The sequence below is a fragment of the Ursus arctos genome, unplaced genomic scaffold, assembly GCF_023065955.2.
Source record: "Ursus arctos isolate Adak ecotype North America unplaced genomic scaffold, UrsArc2.0 scaffold_3, whole genome shotgun sequence".
Classification (NCBI taxonomy): domain Eukaryota; kingdom Metazoa; phylum Chordata; class Mammalia; order Carnivora; family Ursidae; genus Ursus; species Ursus arctos.
In genome coordinates, this window is record NW_026622985.1 from 88,497,214 (window position 1) to 88,518,988 (window position 21,775).

General features: G+C 45.7%; 1 protein-coding gene across 3 annotated transcripts in view; it reads left to right on the forward strand.

Moving 5' to 3' along the window:
• Positions 1–21,775, forward strand: part of TBXAS1 (thromboxane A synthase 1) — a 160,682-nt gene that overhangs the window by 78,846 nt on the left and 60,061 nt on the right. For all 3 annotated transcript variants that reach the window (XM_026512050.4, XM_044388694.3, XM_044388700.3), the window contains one exon: positions 10,050–10,166. In XM_026512050.4, coding sequence (XP_026367835.2) covers positions 10,050–10,166 — 117 coding nt within the window. The remainder of the gene's footprint in view (positions 1–10,049; positions 10,167–21,775) is intronic.

Genomic DNA, 21,775 nt, shown 5'->3' on the forward strand with positions numbered 1-21,775 from the left:
ACCGCCTGGCCTGTTAATGCTGTCACCTAGGAATTGCAGAAGTTTAACTTCTCTGCTGCCTCCAGATGCTCCTCCCCAAACGTGATGTCACTACTCTGCTGCTCAGACTCCCCTGAAGCCCTCGTGTGCTGCTGGGATCTCAGGGACGGAGTCTGATGGTTAAATGGCGTTGTAGCTTGCAGCTCTGGTGGACTCAGTAAGGAATGTCGATTAAAGGAGCGGGGGAAGCCAGTGAGACACAGGGCCGGGACACCCACACTACGTCCCAGAAGGCAGGGAAGGCACCTCTCGAGCCGCCTGAGCCCCCAGCAGTGAAATGGGACGTGGCAGCCATGTGACACCCGGGATGTCCCCAAAAGCTGACCTGGAAGAGGACAGTGGTCTAAGTGATGCACTGAGGGTGGGCACACACTCAGCATGCAAGCTCAAGCAGGGGGCACAAAACAAAGTTGCCTCAGCTTTAGCCAATTTCTCCCCCAAATCAGTTGTCTGTCCTAAATTTTCCCATACCCCAGATTAAGTTTTTGCTACTTCTCAGACTACGATCCCCAGAATATGGTTCCGTTTTCCTTCTTCTACTCCACAGAGTGCCCTCAGAATAAAGGTCAAGCTCCCTAGATAAGACTGAAGGGTCTTTGTCATTTAGATCCATTATATATGCTCCAACCTTCCCAAGACAGGCTCTCACTCCAGCTGGACCGACCCCTCCGTTCTCTCTGTAACCTGCTCTCGAGAGTCATGCCCCTGTGCCTTTGCTCATGCTGCCACATTGCTAGAACTGGAGGCAGGGTAACAGTGGGTCTCGCATTTACTAGCCATGTGAGCTGGAGGAGATCATTTACCCTCTTCAAGCCTCTCATTCCTCCTTTGTAAAAGGAGCATCTGATCGACCTCACTGGGCTGCTGTAAGGCTAAATGAGATCATGCAGACAAGCCCCACCTTCTATGCAGGCAAGACAAGCACTCCACGTGCATTAGCTGCTGTCAACAGGAAGACCCTCCATTCCTTCTATAGCCACTCAACCCTAGCTACTCCTCAAGGCTCTCCTCAAATGCTGACTCCTCCAAGAAGCCTTCCCTACTTCAATCCACATTTACCTTTCCCCTTGTCTGAACCCTCATGGCATTTGTCACGTACACCACATCATCACTGACCCCATGGTGCCTTCTGCTATTTACAGTTAAATGAAGGTTTGGCTTTCATGCTAACTTGATTATTAGCTCCTTCAGGGTCTACGTCTTTTGAATACCTTATGGCCCAAACACACGATGACTATTCAGTACATAATATATTCTTGTTCAAACCGAACGGAATCTCCATCAACTTAACATCCTCCCCAGAAGAACCACTCTCCTCTCCCTGAACCTGGAGATTCAATACACCCTTCCTCTTCTAGACCATTCATAAACATGTAAAAAGACCCATCAAAGATGAGATCTCTAGGAAACCCCAATGTTTGTAGTTTTCCATCTGGGAATGTATTCATTTATCTTTAGCTTTGTTTATGGTCTTTAAGCCAATTCCATATTCATGACAAAACAATCCTTAGTGACTCAATTTTTTAAAAACCATCTTTAGAGTGGGATTTTCTCACAGGTTTTTGAAAGTCAAATTAAATCGGGTTCCGTGGTTCCCTCTTATCCATATGCTTATTTATCTGCTCAAAGAACTCAAGGAGATTAGTGAGGCGTGCTTTCTTCATACTGACACCATGCTGCCTTCCCTCTAATAAGCCATGTTTACTTAAGTGTTCAGCAATTCAGCTTTATTATACATTCATTCAGTAAACATTAAACGCTTACTCCATGCAAGCTTCCACCAAATGGTCCCTTGCGATACAGAAAATACCTCAGCATATTAGTTTGATACATTAAGTGAGAAGGAACTTAAATAACGCATGGTTTCATTTTTCAACTGTGAGAGCCCGTCTCTGCTCACAAATCCGGGCTTGACTTACGCGTGTCCCAGAACAGCCTGGTGGAGAATGACTGTGATATGGGAAGCTGGGTTTGGCTCTAGAATTTGCTGTGAGCTGTAAGCGTCCCATGAGGGACTGATGGAGCATAGCGGCCAGAGGTGGAGTGACACCACAGGGAACTCACTGACACACATCCGTATGCAGTAAATATTTGAATTCAAACTTGTTGAGTGAAGTAATTTTTCCACCTCGAGAAGCCTGGGCTGAAGAGACTGTGAGTCAGACCCAGGGTGGCAGTTCTGGTATCTCTCTTTGCCACTCGCATTTCTTGAGGCCCTCACTTCCGCGTGGTGTCCCGGCTGCATCTTGCCCCTTCTCCAGATGGACTCCGTGGGCCGCTATCACTGCCTTCAGCACTTCCTGAAGTACCTTCGTGGGGCTGCAACCACACTCCACCATTAAACCCAAATCAATCTTCTCAGCATTTCTAGAACCTCAGTTGTCCCAACACCTCAGGATCTGGGTTTTTTTATTTAGATATTTTTAATTAGCTCCCCTTTGGTACTCAATGAAGCCACAGGAGCAGCTTTTTTTTCTTTTTTTCCCGTATCTGTGGAAGCTGGAGCTGGGCCCACATGACTCCACAGAAATGGTCATAACCAGCAGTGGGACTTATTCCTGGCCTCCCTGCAGGGCCTGGAGTCAGGGAAGCTGTGGGAACGTTGAGAAGAGGTAGGGCGGTCAGTGGTCCGTGTTAGATTGGTGTACTTGGATGGGGCATGGAGACAGTGCGGTCAATCACTAAACTGATGCCAGGAGCTCTACATTCTGGTCCAAAATGACAGCATGGAGCATGCAAGCCTGCTCATCCCCAGTTCCGCTGCTTGCATGTGGAGTGGAGGTGGGAGGTGGTGGAAGTTGTATGTGTGTGGGGGGGTGTGTTCCAGCCCTCAGGTCCTCACAGGCAACACAGCGGGGTCTCCCGTCCAGGCACAGGTCTAGCCACACCACTGACTCACGAGAGTCGCACCTACAGCCACGTAATGGATTTGGTGAGTGGTTTTATCCAAAACCTAAGGAGCCAAGGGCCTGGGTTGCCCCAGCTGCTGCCTCTCCCCACATGCACGTGGGAATCATTGGTTTCCCTGTGAAACCACAAGCTTTGGGTGCTGGCAAAGATTACAAAAGTTCTGAGGCAAATGAGTCACTGAAAACCTTATTATCCCCTGCATCTGCCGCAGCACCCCGTTCCAGAGAAGAACAGAAGCGTGTGGGCTCGTTACAGAGCTATCAGCACGGAAAGCTCGCCAGGGCTCCAGGGGGAGTGGGCCACCTGTGCTGGGGCCCAGGGACCTGCCTGCTGTGTCCACAGAGGCGGGGGTGGGGAGGTGGGAGGGGAGGCTCTGCGGGTTTGCCATAAAATGCCCCTACACCTGCAACTGGTACCTCTCCTCTGACAGCTTTTGGAAACTTGCTCCTCTAGAATTTCTGATCCCCTTTCCCTTAAATAAAATGTTGAGTAAATGAAAACATTCAGGTTTTCAAATGTGAGCAGTAAGATTTACGCTGTGAGAATGGTCTTTGTGCATGACTTAGGGAAGCTCACATCGCCTGAGTCAAACCTTGAGCACTGTTTTCAGCTTTGTGGGTTTAAGTTTTTATTTAAATCCCAGTTAGTTAACGTACGATGTTAATATTAGTTTCAGGTGTACAATTTCATGATTCAACACTTCCATACAACACCCGGTGCTCATCATGGGTGTACTTTTTTTTTAAGATGTATTTATTTATTTTAGAGAGAGTATATGCTGATGGGGGGAGGATGGACAGACCAAGACGGAGAGAAGCAGACTCCCCTCTGAGTGCAGAGCCCGACATGGGGCTCAATCCCACGGCCCCAAGACCATGACCTGAGACCATGACCTGAGACCAAATCAAGAGTCAGACACCCAACCGACTAAGCCACCCAGGTGCCCTACAACACAAGTACACTCCTTAATCCCCGTCACCTATTTCCACCATTGCCCCCACCTGCCTCCTCTCTGATAACCATCAGATTGTTCTCTGTAGTTAAGAGTCTGTTTCTTGGTTTGCCTCTTTTTCTCCCTATGATCGTTTGTTTCTTAACTTCCACATATGACTAAAATCATATGGTATTTGTCTTTCTCTGACTGACTTATTTCACTTAGTAGCTTTGTCTTTCTTGAGAAGGGTCAGTGCCCATGACAGGTCCACAGCTCTGAGCAAGGCAGAGTTCATACTTAAAAACCAGACCGCCCAAAGCCAGAAACAGATGTGTGCAACCTCATTTGCCTGAGCCCTATTTTGAGCCAGGACACCTTGTCTTCTATGACACACTGTGCTATGCACTGGAAACCCTCCAGCCTCAGCTGGGAGCGTCTCATCCTGGGATGGGCTGCCCATGGGAAGTCCCCAGGCGACACCCACGATGGAATGCCTGCCCCGTGTAGGCCTCCCCTTTCACCTGCTTTTCTCAGGTCTGAACGTGACTGGTCCAGAAAAAGCCAGGCCCAGGGAACTGCATTTGATCTGTGAAATACACTTAGCTTCACGTTTTCAACTTGGTTAAGTGTGAACGCTAACATTTTTCAAGGCACTGAGTGCATCATGAAGCCTGAGGAAGGCAGGAACAGTGCTAAGTGGTATTGATTTCAATGCTCAAATGCTCTTCTCTCAGTGCCTTGCAGAACTTTTTAAAACTTCAAAATCCTGCTGAAAGTGATTTCATATTTCATGTCTTACTAGACCCTTGCTTCGACAGGAAGCCATCTTTATATTTTTCAAAAAGAGAGAAGTAGAATCTTGTTCTTGTATTTATACCTCCTTTCTTTCTTTAACTTGTGTGGTGGCAGAAGTAGAAATAAGTGTGTAAACCAGGAGATTAAGATCTAGAATTTGGGGGAGAGAACAGTAAATAAGAAGTGATTCTGGTGTCTCAGTGGTTGTATTCTTAAACATCTCATGAAGTCAGGTCACTGTGCTCATGAGTCCTGACTCTCACGCTCCTCCCCTGCCCCAATCTCTTTTAATAACATCCAGTTTCTTCCCATTCTCCCTCACCTTCTGTAAGCCATGGCCCAGTAGTATGGTGAAAGGTGCGTGGCTTAAATTTAATGAAATGAAATAAGATTCTGGATTTGCTGCCTTTTATGAGCTGAGTGACATGGACCAGTCCTTCAGCTTCTCTGAGCCTCTTTCCTCTTGTGTCAAGTATGAGTGTCAGAGGAGCTAACAACCAGGTGTGTTTGGTTCGCAGTGCAGGGGGCAGTCAGCGACAGTGGGTAAACCATGGCGTCCCACCAGCATCCCAGAGAGCCATTTTGAGCTTTGGATGCAAGGGTCCCTCTTTGGGCCCACCAGGAGAATTTCTCCTACCAGCCAAGCACGACAGGCGCTATATCCGGGATACCTGTCCCTCCTTAACACTGCTTCTGGCAAGAAACTGCTGAGAACTTTTGAAGGTGTTCCTCAGAAGACTTAACAAGCCCCCTGGGCCCCCTTCCCCAGTCAGGAAGAGCCCACACTGTGGGGCACGGGGCTCACAAAAGCACAGTTCCAAGCCTGTGGTTTCCTCCCCTTCGGCAGATAAAATGCTAGGAACGCAATATCAGTCAGGGCCGCCGGAGCCCGTATCAGGGCTTTGTCCAAATTAGAAGAGGTCCCCTTCCTTTCACCAGCTGATGACGAGTTGGCAGATGGAGCTCTATCTGGGTTACGCCCCCTAACCCAGCCCCCTCGACCAGTCCCAGTGGAAGGCAGAATGAGGGACCAAAGTGGGTCCTTAGAATCATTTTCTACTGGCCAAGAGTGAATGGATGAAAACTGTCCAGGGGGTACAGAACACGTATGCTTCATCAAAGCATCAAATATAAGCCCTGTTTGGTTGAAATCTTTGTACAGCCAGACAGCAATTGTTGTACGTTGAAAGTAACATGTTTTCAGATATAGAATTTGGACTTAGCCAGGTGAGAGAATTCTAGAGCTTTTGTTGATTCATACAATAAGGGGAAACCAAGAGTTTCACGGATGCAGGTGAGGAGAGAGACAGTGGTACCCTGGAGTTTCCTCGTCTGTGCGAGGTTATGTGAGAATTCGGAAGTTTGCAGCAGTGAGCCAGCATCTTGTGATCGTGGCCTATTGATAGTCCCATTTCTGCAGCCTACTTGACATACTTTACTGAACAGGCTGGCAACACTGGCCTCATGACCAGAGATCTGTATTCGTATCTTGGAGTCTTCAGAAGCTCCTCACTCTGTTTACCTGCAGCTCTGTGTGGCTGTTGGAGAGTGGTTGCCTGCCCTGCCAAGGCCTCACAGAGATCACACACATCTTAAGTCACCATTCTTGCAGGGGCCAGGACACAAGAAATCTTTTTTTTTTTTTTTTGGCTCCAGCTTCATATTCTATGAGGCCTCTTACACATTTTTCATCATGACACACTTGCTCAGTGATGCAAACATGCACTGCATGGATTCTGAAGCATTTTCTGGAAAGAGTTGGGGGTTCTCATGTGGCTCTCTCAGGCCAGTTGATAACCACAGGTCTGGCCCATGCTCAACCCCCAATGCATGGTGGTCCCTTCATGGGAACACAGAATGCCGAGGTGGTGGTTTTCTTTAATAACTCATGCCTTTGGATGCTGTGATTCTTCAAGGTTTAAAGCTTATGCTTAGCTGGTCTAATAAGAAGCTAGACTCTATTTTAAGAGATCTTAATTGAAAAGACAAACACATTCAACTGTCCAAGGGAAACTTAGCAGGAGAGCCATGAGGCCACCACTGAACCATTGCTGCTTGCCAAGGCAGTGTTTTCCAAATTCCTGAAGAATTACCCCAAGATGAATGAAATGATGTGAAAAGCCCTTGGTCAGCTGTAAGATCAACATATACTGGTTGCAAACCACCCCATTCCCACCCTCCAAGTCAACTGTGAGCTCCTTTGAGGGCAAGGATTCCATTCTTTGTCTTGATAGTTTCAGTGCTAGCATTGCAACTGGCACATAGTAGGTGCTCAATAAATGTTCACAGCTTGATAACTCTGTGACAGGATTTTAGTTTAGGGAGGGGGGATGACTCCTAATTTGGGGGTTTGGGTTAGAGTAAGCTTCTCGAAATTTTTTGACTGTGGCCTACAATAAAAAACACATTTCGCATCATGACACGAGTACATACACACCCTCTCAGACACACACTCACATATACTCTCTCTCACATGCTCTCTTACACACACACACACACACACACACCCCTATCTTGAAAACAAAATACTTAATTCTTGCTTTGTGAAATGCTCCTCAGAGTATCTTCTATTCTGTTCTATTCCTCTTTTCCCTTAGCTTTTATTTTTTAAAATGCTGTTTGCCATCCACTACCTTGTTCATGGCTGGTTATGGCCTGTAGTCTGGATACCCTCTGGTTGAGGAGTGATTGGGGGCCCTGTGCTGAGACTCAGGAGACAGGGCTGGGCAGATAGACAGGAGTCTAGATAGTCCTGTTTCTCTGGATCTTCCTTCCTGAGGCTCATGGTCCCTTCCTTTTTCAATCCTCCAAGTCCTGTACCTCATTCCTTCAGGGGATAGCCCTCTGGACAAAGCTCTCAAGGGATCACTCAGTAAATCGAGTCCATTAGTATGTGGAAACAGGGCTAGGGGAGGGGGAGCTAGTGTTCCATAGGCACAGAATTTCAGTTGTGCAAGATGGGAAGCGTTCTGTGGATAGATGGTGGGGACGGTTGCCCGGTGTGAATGTACTGAATGCTACAGAACTGTGAACTTAGAGATGCCACAATTGAACTTAGTATTTTGCCATAATTGAACACTATATATGTGCAGACAAACAAGCCTGCAGTGGTCTCCTGGAGATGAAGCCTCGGGGCTGGAAGAGTTTTTAAGAGTCATTTAGACCAATCACCCCTCGATGCTCAAGGCTCTTGTGTAGAATTTCCCCAAAATGGATTCAGTCACCAGCGACAGGGGCTCATCACTCAAAGCAGGTTATTTTTCTTGGAGCAATTCTGACTTTTGACTGCTCAGAAGTTCTCCTTCAGATAAGCTGGAATTTTCCCCATAGTTTCCACAATGGAACCCACTTCCACCCCTCGGGGTCACCGAAACAACCCGAATTTCCTCTTCCACATAATATGCATTCATTAAGTATTTTTACAGTGTATCCTACGTTCCACTCTCTGAACTTCCAAGTCTTCTCTTTCCAGCTACACATTCCAAAAATCTGTCAAACTGTCTCTTCACCATCCCACTGCTCTTCTGAAGTGACCGATCCAGCTGCTCTCCCTCTTACAGCGTCATCTCTAGAAATGAAAACATGACTCTAACCAATGCCCCAAAATTTCCCATCACAAAGTGGAGAATTCTAATGGTAGCTGTAGGCTGAAAGGAGAGCATTAGCATGGCAGGCAGATGAGGGAGATATTTGAGGACAATGCTGACATATTATGTGGAAGATTAGATTTGTCCTCTGCGTGCAAGGTCAAAAAAATCTCATGGATCCAATCCTTAGGTCTGACCAATCCTTAGGTCTGAAGGACAGATGCAAGATCCAATCAACCATGACTCTTACCTCTACTATATTCTGTTCCTTCAGAGCCCCAGAAACCACTACCCAGCTCTCCTTGGAGTGAAATGCTTTGTTACACGTAGTGAGGCCCAGGACTGGGTATTTGCCAATATTTCAATTTACATAATGTACCGTTTCCTCCTTTGACTCTGGAACCCAAACAAATGGGTCATGGTCCCAAAATTCCATGAAAGTACGATTCTGTACAGTGACCATGGCACTCCTAAAGAATTTCATTCTAAATAGGGAGAGGGATTTCTCTGCAGAAAAATATCTCAGCAGCTTCGTTCTACTATATAATTAAATTCCCCCTAGATACTTTGCAGTTACGTTTTATAGCTTATTTTGAATGTTCATATTTTATCTGAAAATTATAATTTTCATCTAAACACGAGTTTTTACCAGGCTTTTGAATTATGATGGCTGGCTTCATATTTCAACTATAAAACAGTGAAAAGAAATAGCAAAAGTGTCCATCACATGAGGTGCCAAAGAGTGCTTGGTCTTCCAATCCCCCTGCCTTTCTGTACCCCACAGCCCTGGGTCTGGGGGCACTCCGACCAGCTGGGGGAACCCGTTTTGGTGACCTGGTAGGAGTAGCTGGTTTCAAGATGGAACAGAACGGTCTGGGAAGAAGGGTGAGGAGACCTCGTGTTTGCATGCTTTCAGACTCAGCTTGAACAGCTCCCCTCAGAGAGGCCTTCCTGGCCGTTAGGCCTATCATTCTCTCACCTGGCTCTATTTCTCTCTTATAACACCCGTATTTGTTAGTGTAGAGGCTTCCTGTCTGCATCCCCAAGAGACTGTCAGCTCCTTGAGGGCCACTGAAACGCCTTCTTTATTCGACACTGTGTAGCCAACTCCTTGCACATGAGACCCAACAAATGTTTGCTGAATGAGAAAAACGAATGAATAGAAGAGTCCAGAAACACAGTGACAGGAGTTCTCTTAGAAGCAGCTCTGTTGGGACAAGCTTCTGAAAGATTCCCTTGTTTTTCCCTGTCCCTACTGCCATGCTCCCCATGTTCTCCCCCCCCACACACACACACGCATGTCCCCAAAGACCCAGAGACACAAGTCTGTCACCTCCTGGCCCAACATAACCAATGCAGCCATACAAAACCCCTTGCCACCAAGTTCGGACATGAAACTCGATCCCAGGAAAGACAAGCCCATCTCCAAGGAGCCTGCTGTTTGGTCCTCAGGGAACCCTCTCTCTGCAGAGGGACTGCAGGACGCATGGAAGCCGCTGACTTACTTTGTAAAGGGTGGAACTGGGTCAGCCAAGTCTACCCATCTGCAGCCCCCGGGCCCTCAGCCCTGCATCTTTGGATCATGATCTGTGAGCCTTTCCATGCTTCCTCCCCACCCTTGCAAGAGAAATCTCCTGTCTGTGGGTCATTGGTGGACTTGACCCAGAGTGTTTGCCGTAGACCCGTATTGTCACCAAGGGGGCTTTGGCTCCCTCCCTCGTATTGTCACCAAGGGGGCTTTGGCTCCCTCCCTCGTGTCCTAATCCTCTGCTTGTTCCTCTCAGGTGTCAGGTCTGGAATCCAAACCAGTAATGGACAGCGTCCTGTTTTTACGCGACAGGAGATGGGAAGAGGTCAGAAGTGTCCTGACTTCAGCTTTCAGTCCTGAAAAGCTGAATGAGGTAAGACCCAGGGAATGCAAACTCACCTCTTACGGTTCTTCTCTCCAAATAGTGATGGAGAGAGGGTTCCTGTGGCATCCCTTGTCCACGTGGCACATTAAAATGTCCTGCCCACAGGGGCCTTCAAACCTCCCTAGGACACACAAAGGCCCGGGTAGTGTATTGGGGTGGGTTCCACTTCCCCAGGCTCTCACATTGTGAGAGCAACTGTGAGTCAACAAGCATGTCTGGCCCTCCTTCAAGGTCTCAAGACTCTGCCCCAGGCACTTTGGGGCCACCCAGGAGAAAACCTGAACCATGCCTCTCATCCTCCTGTGTCTGATGGATGGCCGGGGCATCTTGTTAAAATGCAGATTCTAATTCAGCAAGTCGGGGGAGGGGAGCGGGGGGGGGGGCTGCTGAGATTTTGTGTTTCTAACAAACTCCCAGTGATGTGGAGGCCTCTGAACAGAGAGGGGCCTTTTACATAGTGAGCAAACAGAGAACAGCTTGAAACGAGGTGAGCTGTGAACTAGCTGGAGTAGGGAGGAGAGGGCCGTGGATGGCGGGGCTGGAGTGAACTCTAGGCACACAGGCAGGCCCAGGTTAACCTCAGAAGACAAGTCAGTGGGACAGGAACACAACATGCTGCCGGCTCTATAAAACCCTGGGCTTCCTCCTTCCCCCACCCAGAGACCCGCCCTTTGCTTCCGGCGGTCTGTCCTGCCTCTCAGCCAAGTTCTCTCACACTTGATCTTTACCAATTGCTGGTCCGGCTTCGGTGCATGGCCTGAATTCTATAAGAATTTGGGGGGCCAAGCACTTGAGCCCTTCTGATGTGAAGTGCTCAGGGACTGACTCAGAGTCCCAAGTACCTGGGCAAGTCCAGAGCAAGCATCCTTCCAGAACCATCCACCATGTCTAGCTGTTCCAGAAAGCCTGGGCTCAGAGCGGTCTGTCTTCAAGTCAATAAATGAAAGCTACCCTTAAACTCAAGATGCTCACCCATACAGTCCTGTTGAATTCCTACAAATCCTCTGAAGTCCCCCAGGATAAGAGAGGTCCCATACTTCATAACTAACCCCATCCAATAAAACGCACTCAGAAACCAGTGATCCTGCCCATGTTCAGTGAGGGCAGCAGGTAAGCTGAGTTTAGAGCTCCAGCTGAAACCCACCAAGCCCTTATCTGTGCCAGGCACCACACCCAGGCCTTCCTGTCTCCCCACACTTAATCCCCACCACATCCCTGTGAGGCCACTACTATTAGGATCACCCTCATTGCACAGATAAGGAAACTGAGGCACAGAGAGATTAAGTAACGAGCTCCATGTCACACAGCTTGTAAGCGGCACAGCCAGCATGCAAACCCAGGTCCAAAACATGGTTCTCCACTCCGATGGCCCACTTCTCTTACCTACATGTGATTTTTGAACATTGTTCTAGGGCTCCTTAGGACCGTCCCAGGGGCTATCTGGAGGGCGGGGGAAGGAAAGGGTTGCAAACAGAGCCTCTGTGGAAACCTAGGGGGATCAGAAGCAACACTTCTGTCTTTTCTGCCTAAGTTTGGAACCGACTGGGGTATGGAAACACGTTTCACACAGAGGAAGTACACATTTCTCCTTTCTTACCGTAAAGCCCTTGGAGAAACGCAGCTCCACCATCCGGTCGTGTGGGCCTGCTAATACTTCCCCCAGAAGCGGACACGGCAGCGCCAGGATGGACCCAGATCCTAGGAGGGCTGCCCACGCACACTCCATTCCATCCTCCAGGCCCCAGTCTGACCCAGGCGGGCACGGGGAGCAGGAGACACAGCCGTCCCCAGCCGCAGGTTCACATGGGAATCACCTGGGAGCTTTGAAAACCAGGGCTGTCTGGGTCCCACATCTCGAAGTTCTGATTAAATCGGTCTGGTTTGGAATGCAGCCCGGGTCTGCGAGGTTTTGCAGCTCCCCAGGTGATGCTCACGTAAAGCCAGCGCTGGGTAAGTTCCCCCCAGGGAAACGCAAGGCAGGGCGGTCTCAGCTGGAGCAACGCGCCCTGTGCCACGCTCCGCTGTGTTACATACTGAGATTTCGGGTGAGGGTCTGTTTCAAGGAAGGGCCTGCTTCTTTAAAAATTGCAAAGCAGTAGGCTGACCACCCAAACAAGGCGGGGGGAGTGGCACCTTTATTACATGTAGTCACAAAAATGTTGAGGTAACCAGAAGGAGGGGAGGGGAAGAGAAGTAGGTAAACTGAGGGTTGACATCACTAGTTCAAGCGTGTCGCGTCAAATTTCTTCATTCATGAGTGAACAGGGACTTGTGGGCAGCATTGCAGACCCAGGATCTCATCCCTTGTTAAAAAGAAATGGATGAGGGGTAGCTGATTTTCTTTTAAAGTAAGCAAGAAAAGGAAAAAAGTTTTCTCAACAGATTTGAACTATGTTTCTTTGGAAAAAAATAATAAATCCAGATCTTTTTCCAAGGTCTAGATTTCTTCAGCACTTTATAGGGTATACTCCAGAAACTTATAGAACGTCGTTTCCGAAACAAATTCAGTGCTCCTAGGATCCATCGTTGCAGAAAATAGAGTTCCTCCAAGTGGTTTATTGCACTAAGTTACCTAGGGGAAAGGGAGAGGTCATAGATGGCAGGGAGGGAGGCAGAGAGTGTAGGGGAGGGGGAAGGGAGGTGGGGAGAAATTTCATAGACTAGATTCCCCGGGTTTTGCTTTAGTTCTGCCCCATTACTTAACAAAGACTACCTGTAAACTTTATTGAAAATCTTTCCACTCAATATAGTTGAATTTAAGTTCTTGGGTTTCCATTAGAAAGGATGTCATTCCAGGGGCAACAACAGTCACCTTTCTCCCCACCTCTGGAGCATTTAGACTGGGGGAGTCTGAGGGTCTTGGGGGGGGGGGCATCTAAATAGATGCATCAGGAAGTAGTTGACTGCAGACCAGGAGCTCAAGAGAGAAGGGCAAGAGAGACGATCCCCAAAAACGCAGACACAGGCGCGGTCACGCCCACAGTGCGTGCAGTATAGGAAGAGAAGAGGGTGGTGGCGAGAGGCATATTCAAGTGAGGGGCGGAGGAGACGCCTAGGAGTAAGACTCAGGAAGAGCGGCCTGCCATAGAAGCCCAGGAGAGTGTGGAAGGGAAATGTATTTCAAGGAGGAAGGAGCAGCCAAAGGTGTTAAATGCTATTTAGGTAGGAAGGGACACCAGCACAAAAAACTATGGGGCAGAGATAATATTTTCAAACATAAAAGCAATGTCTGTGTGCGCTGTGCTCTACAAATAGTGTCCCCGGGCTCCTCCTTCCTGCACTGAATCAGGGGGTGTGTTGCTTCAGAAGGAGGCAGGGATGCCTTCCGGAGCAAGGAGGTCAGTGCTCAGTTTTGACCTACACGCACATCGGGATTTCTCAAGGCCTATTGAGACATTGGTTTTGGAAGCTAAACATTCTTGGGAGAGAAAAGAGTTTTCCTCATTCCACAGGCAGCTTCCCTTAGAATCTAAAGAGCGAGGTTTGGGACTCTGAGCATGGAGCGTCACTCCGCACCAGGGTGTAGACAGGAGGGAGGTTATGACAAGGGGGTAGTTGCTATTCTGTGGAAGATGGGTGGAGGGGAGGAGGAAGGGAGGGCAGGGTGCCAGACTTAGTGCCCCTGACTACCTCCTCCCCCAGCCTAAGTGACCCTCTAGGTTTCTGGATGCTTCTTTGGTCTTTAACCTCCCATTGGCCTTTGCTCCCTAAGTCACTGGTTCTCAAACCCTGTGTGACCAAGGGCTACACCAGAATCACCTAGAATCCTTGTTAAAACACACAATTCTAGGACGTACAGAATGGGAACTTCTACGGGGGACTGAGAACCTGTATGTTTTACAAGGTCCCTACCATAATTCTGATAAGAGCCAGAGTGGAAAGCATTGGTGTGGGTCTTCCTCTTGGTCCCTCACCTGACCATCAAAGACCCCAGGCTTCCCCAGACTTGTAGGAGCTGAGCCCCAGAACCCTGACCCCCCTTCCCTGCTCTATTTTTCTCTGTAGCATTACTGCCAGCTAAAAGCCCATTTACTCTACTCTTTTCTCTACCATTAACTGCATAGCAATAGGCACATAACATGTACTCAGTAGTGATTTGCTGGCTGGCTGGCTGGCTGGCTGGATGGATGGATGGAGAATCAAAGAGCCAGGAAGCTTTCTACTGAAGGATATATGTTAAGACTAAGATAAAAGAAAAATAAAAGGGAATAATTTTATCAAGGAAAAGTTAAATAAGGGGATGAGGCACATCGCTGGCTTTCTCAAACATGCTGAAATAGAAAAAGCAGGTCCCAGAGACATAGGAGAGGGAGGCACACAGGGACACGGGGCAGCGGAGGCAGAGACGACAAGAGAAGCTTAGACACAGACCTGAGCCTGCTCTCCAGTTGATTATGGACACCTGAGTCCGTTTTGCCCGAGAGAGCTCTGCAATATCAATATCTCCATTCCTTGCTGAATTCATAAGTGGCTTGGGGACTTCTCTTACCAAACTTCAGAATTTATTCTTGAAATAAAGATTTGTTTTCCCTTGGAATTCTGCAGCTTGTTTCCGTTAGCACCTTGGCTGTCTATACCCTCTCCTACCTGGGTCTGGAAGGGTCATTAATATTCAAAGGGCCGAGAAGGCACCGTCCTTATCCATGTGCATGTCAGGCAGCCTTGGTCAGCAATGCTTGAAAGTTACTTTAAAATCAGCATTAGGGGCGCCTGGGTAGCGCAGTCGTTAAAGCGTCTGCCTTCGGCTCAGGGCGTGATCCCGGCGTACCGGGATCGAGTCCCACATTGGGCTCCTCCGCTGTGAGCCTGCTTCTTCCTCTCCCACTCCCCCTGCTGTGTTCCCTCTCTCACTGGCTGTCTCTCTGTCACATAAATAAATAAAATCTTTAAAAAAATAAAAATAAAATAAAATAAAATAAAATCAGCATTAAATCGCAAAGCCGTATTTTTTATTTAAAATAAAACCGGTTTTTGGCTTCAGGTTAGGGATAACATAGAAAGATAAAGAAAGCACTGATGAAAATTTGGTTGCTGCATTCCTGATTCCAGAAAAAGAGGCCACCGAAATCAGTCCCGTGACAGGCAAGCTATTGAGGTTTATATCACAGGATTGCTGAGCACTGCTGGGAAAACAATGGATTTTTTTTTTTATTAGGGAATATTTTGCCCAGTTGACCTGCCAGAGTGTTCACCCTGTCTCCTAAAAGATTAATTTTTTTTAAAAAGGCAACCAGTAGATTTATTGAGATTTTTGGAGTCTTATGCTAGATTCTCTACCAAAGACTATTAATGAGTAACCCTGGGGTTGTGTAAAACTTTATTACGGGTCAGAAAGTAAATAGATTCAATCTTAGGAAACAAAACTGGAGCTAAATTAATTCTTCTCTGAATAAATAATGGGGATTCCCTGGGGACCCAGGTTAGCACTAATTTTATTTTTAAATTTTATCATTCACCTGAAAAAGGGAGCATACCATGAAATCTACACATTTGTAAATTCCTCTAAGCTCTTCTGTTTTTACAAATATTAAGTCAATTAGAATAAGTTTCTAAGACTCTCCTAAGATTGTGTAAGTCAGCACAAAAGTGGCAGCTAACTTCCAGTGTAACCAAGAATAAAATAATACGTTTAAGAAAAAAGCATCTTGATAATGAACTTTCAAGCTATGAACTTTCAAGCTATGAATTACTACCAAGGAAAAGGATTTAAAATCGTTGAGGACTGAAAAGGGCCTATGGTCATACAATTCCATAAAACATTGTCAACCATCTTTTTTTTAAATTTTATTTATTTATTTGAGAGAGAGAGCACAAGCAGGAGGAGGGGCAGAGGGAGAAGGAGAGGGAGAAGCAGACTCCCTGCTGAGTGGGGAGCTGGACGTGGGGCTCAATCCTAGGACCCTGAGACCAGGACCTGAGCTAAAGTCAGACACGTTTTGACTGAGCCACCCAGGCGCCCCCGACAGCCATCTTCTGAGAGATTTGCTATGTACCTTAGCATATTAATGTGTTGGGAGAGTGTGTGAAGAAATCTGTTTCACCTTGTTTGTTCTGGGCTCAAGTAAGTTTTTAGTAGGTGAAAACACAGGTCGTTAACGTCAAAGCCAGCTACTGGGAGAAATGAGGCCATGGGGCACTGTGACTTTGGTGGTAAAGTCCATGGGGGATGCCATTTTTAAGTGCCTCTAGCAGAGACCAGGCTCCAAACTGGATGGACCATGGATCCTACGCAATATGGTGGCTCGTGTCTTCTCAGTCCTCAAAGCACCGTGGAAGGACTGGGTATTTCCTCATTCCCCCACATCACTAAGCTGATGGTGACCCACTGAGCAGATACGGGAGAGCTGGAAGCTTCAGGCAGAAGAGCCTGAGCCTGGCTGGGTGTGTCACTCAACAGTAAACGAGCCACTTGTATCTCTGTGCATCGGGACTCAGTTAAAGAAAAGCCAGACTGACAGGGAAGGCTGGTATCTCTCACAGTCGCCAAGGATCCAGCGCTCTGCCTAATTTTTCACTTTCATCCAGATGTTTCCTGTCAGGAAGGCATAGTCAATAATGTATGAATCTTAAAGGAGGAGGCAGATGTGGTTATTATCCCCTCTAGGCCTTTCCTGCCTTGGAGAAGACATATTACTCCAGAATGACTACAATCTTAAAAAATTTAAGTTGATATAGCCAGCTTATGAGTAAATGCATAGCTGCGATCATTTCAGTGCAAAAGTCTTCGCAGGATTACAGTCTTTATCACGGTTTGGCTTGGCCTTTAAATTTTCACTGTACACTCTTCAGACGATCGTGCACGAGGGCTTCTAGAACAGAACCCGCTCTCCCAATAACGTTGCAGCAAGCGGCGCTCTCTCGGCTGCGTGAGCCTCCAGCAGTCTATTTTTAACATTTGCTTTTATTTCTTAATCCTTCCAAACAATAAAAATGAAAGTCATTACAACCAAGTGTGGCTGTGGTAATAAATACTTCAGATTCCAAAAATACATTGTCTCTGCCTGACCAGTTGCCCATTTTCCAGAATGTCTGGGTATTTATCTAGCAGCAAGAGACCATTATCCTTCGACACAGTTGTATTCCACTGACACCTAATCTCCTAATTAAAATCGGTATAATGATGGACTGTTTAAATTCTGGTTAAAATGTTCCTTTTCCATTTGCATTTAAAAGAAAACACACTCCTCATCACGGGCACCCCATCCTGGGTTATAATTTGGCTTTCCTTTGCCAGAATCATAATGTCACTCTGACTTGCCACTGGTGAAATCTAAACGAGCATCTCACTGTGCCTCCCAGCTTGGCTGTTGCTCGGCAACGCCACCAGCCACCTCCTCATTGGGGTGAGTTCTAACTGGTCACAACTCTTGACAGGAACCACTGACTTATTAGAAATGACACTTGATTAATCACCTAGATGGCTACAGCTGATACTTATCAGCAGGAAATTCTGCATCAAAATAAGCCATGGATGTTTTTAATATCTGGGTGGCAGGAGGAGGTAGTAAGTTTTGTTAACTGGTATTAATTTTACATTTGTTAGCTACCAGTTTAAAGCACTTTAAGGTATTATTATTTTTTATTATTTTTAAAGTCAACAGTATGTTTAAATACCATCTCCCATTCCCATTAGCTGACCCTTATTTATTCAGAAAATCCCGCTCTGACATCAGTTCCAAAACAACATTGCCCACAGGTCTAAGAGTGCCAAATAGAATGAAACATTAAATTCATAAAATTCAATGAAGATTTATTAGTTCCTCTCTTTAAGGGGTTTATAATGTAGAAGGGCAACAAAGTGCATAAATCCTACATTATTACCAAGTAGTGGAAAACGGTGACAGAGTTCACGTCCCCTTTCGAGCATCAGAAGCCACTTTGGGGGGCAGGCAGGGGATAGCATGGGAAGTGAGTCCTGAAGATTTTACTGAGCTTTGACAGAGGGAAAAGGTACGTTGCAAGCGGAATGAGCTACAGGAACAAAGGCATCTGGACAAAAAGTACAGGATGTGTTCAGGGAATAGAGGAGTACAAATTGGCTGGAACACAGGGTACATGTAAGGGATTAGAGAAAACTGGAAAAGTAGGTTGAGGCACAGAGAGTTCTGTGCCAGGGGAGGGTTTGGTGCAAGCTTCACTGGAGGGCAAGGAGCTATTAAGTACTTGAAAGTGAGGGAGTAAGGAAGGGGGTTTCAGCCATTCAGCCTGCAGGATGCGAGACTTCCCCTAGATCATGCAACAGACACTTCAGGAGCAGAAGAGGACAGCTGCTCAGTCTCAATGTGAATGGCCTAAATGCTCCCATAACGCCACAGGGTTTTAGACTGGATAAAAAGACACGACCCATCCATTTGCTGTCTACAAGAGACTCATTCTGAACCTAAAGATACATTCAGACTGAAAGTAAAGGGATGGAATACCATCTTTCACACCAATGGACCTCAAAAGAAAGCTGGGGTAGCAATTCTCATATCAGACCGATTGGATTTTAAACTAAAGACTATAGTTAGAGACACAGAGGGCACTATATTATTCTTAAAGGATGTATCCAACAAATGGATATGACAATTATAAATATATATGCCCCCAACAGGGGAGCAGCAAGATACACAAACCAACTCTTAACCAGAATAAAGAGACATACAGATAAAAATACGTTAATAGTAGGGGACCTCAACACTCCACTATCAGAAATAGAACACCCATGCAAAAAATCGACAAAGAAACAAGGGCTTTGAATGCCATACTTGACGAGTTGGACCTCATAGATATACATAGAACACTACACCCCAGAACCAAAGAATACTCATCTATTCTAATGCCCATGGAACATTCTCAAGAATAGACCATGTTCTGGGACACAAAACAGGTCTCAACTGATATCAAAAGACTGAAATTATTCCCTGCATATTCTCAGACCACAACACTCTGAAATTGGAACTCAACCACAAGGAAAAATTTGGGAGAAACTCAAACACTTGAAGACTAAGAACCTTCCTGCTCAGGAATGATTTGATAAACCAGGAAATCAAAAATCAATTTAAACAATTTATGGAGACCAACGAGAATGAAAACACAACGGTCCAAAACCTATGGGATACTGCAAAGGCAGTCCTAAGGGGGAAATACATAGCCATCCAAGCCTCGCTCAAAAGAATAGAAAAATCTAAAATGCAGTTTTTATATTCTCACCTCAAGAAGCTGGAACAGCAACAGAGGGACAGACCTAATCCACGCACGAGGAAGCAGTTGACCAAGATGAGAGCAGAAATGAATGAATTAGAAACCAGGAGTACAGTAGAGCAGATCAACAGAACTAGAAGCTGGTTCTCTGAGAGAATCAATAAAATTGACAGACCACTGGCAAGACTTATCCAAAAGAATAGAGAAAGGACCCAAATTAGTAAAATTATGAATGAAAAAGGAGAGGTCACAACCAACACCAATGAAATTGGAAGGATTATTAGAAACTTTTATCAACAGCTTTATGCCAATAAATTAAGCAATCTGGAAGAGATGGAGGCCTTCCTGGAAACCTATAAACTATCAAGACTGAAACAGGAAGAAATTGATTTTTTTAAACAGACCAATTACTTATGAAGAGATTGAGTCAGTGATAAACAACCTTCCAAAAAACAAAACTCCAGGCCCATACGGTTTTCCTGGGGAATTCTACCAAACATTCAAAGAAGAAATAATACCTATTCTCCTAAAGCTATTTCAAAAAATAGAAACAGAAGGAAAGCCACCAAACTCATTCTATGAGGCCAATATTAGCTTGATCCCCAAACCAGGCAAAGACCCCATCAAAAAGGAGAATTACAGACCGATTTCCCTAATGAATATGGATGCCAAAATCCTCAACAAGATCCTGGCTAATAGAATCCAACAGTACATTAAAAGGATTATCCATCATGACCAAGTGGGATTCATGCTTGGGATGCAAGGGTGGTTCAACATTCGCAAATTGATCGGGGTCTTAGATTTTATCCAGAAAGAAAAATTCAGAAATCATATGATTCTCTCAATAAATGCAGAAAAACCATTTGACAAAATACAGCATCCTTTCCTGATTAAAACCCTTCAGAGTGTAGGGATAGAGGGTACATTCCTCAATCTCATAAAAACCATCTATGAAAAGCCTACAGCAAATATCATTCTCAATGGGGAAAAGCTGGAAGCCTTTCCCTTAAGATCAGGAACATGACAAGGATGCCCACTCTCGCCACTATTATTCAACATAGTACTAGAAGTCCTTGCAACAGCAATCAGACAACAAAAAGGGATAAAAGGTCTCCAAATCGGCAAAGAAGAAGTCAAAATGTCTCTCTATATGGAAAAATGTCTCTCTATATGGAAAAATGTCTCTCTATATGGAAAACCCAAAAGAATCCACTCCCAAACTATTAGAAGTGATAGAGCAATTCAGTAATGTGGCGGGATACAAAATCAATGCTCAGAAATCAGTTGCATTTCTATACATGAATAATGAGACTGAAGAAAGAGAAATTAGGGAATCCATCCCATTTATAATTGCACCAAAAACCATACGTTACCTTGGAATTAACTTAACCAGAGACGTAAAGGACCTATATTCTAGAAACTATAAATCACTCTTGAAAGACATTGAGGGAGACACAAAAAGATGGAAAAATATTCCATGCTCATGGATCGGAAGAATTAACATAGTTAAAATGTCCATGCTACCCAGAGCAATCTACACTTTCAATGCCATCCCGATCAAAATACTGATGACATTTTTCAAAGAACTGGAACAAGTAGTCCATAAATTTGTGTGGAACCAGAAAAGGCCCTGAATCACCAAGGAATTGTTAAAAGGGAAAAACAAAGCTGGGGGCATCACAATGCTGGATTTCAAGCTGTACTACAAAGCTGTGATCACAAAGACAGCATGGTACTGGCACAAAAACAGACACATAGACCAATGGAACAGAATAGAGAACCCAGAAATGGACCTCGGCTCTTTGGGCAACTAATCTTTGATAAAGCAGGGAAAAACATCCGGTGGAAAAAAGACAGTTTCTTCAATAAATGGTGCTGGGAAAATTGGACAGCTACACGCAAAAGAATGAAACTTGACCACTCTCTCACACATACACAAAGATAAACTCCAAATGGACGAAAGACCTCGACGTGAGACAGGAACCCATCAAAATCCTAGAGGAGAACATAGGCAGCAACCTCTACGACATCGGCCAAAGCAACCTTTTTAATGACACATCTCAAAGGCAAGAGAACAAAAGATAAAATGTACTTGTGGGACTTCATCAAGATAAAAAGCTTCTGCACAGCCAAGGAAACAGTCAAAAAAATTAAGAGGCAGCCCACGGAATGGGAGAATATATTTGCAAATGATGCTACAGATAAAAGACTGGTATCCAAGATCTACAAAGAACTTCTCAAACTCAATACACGAGAAACAAATAAACAAATCATAAAATGGGCAGAAGATATGAACAGACACTTTTCCAATAATGACATACAAATGGCTAACAGACACATGAAAAAATGTTCAAAATCATTAGCCATCAGGGAAATTCAAATCAAAACCACACTAAGATACCACCTTACGCCAG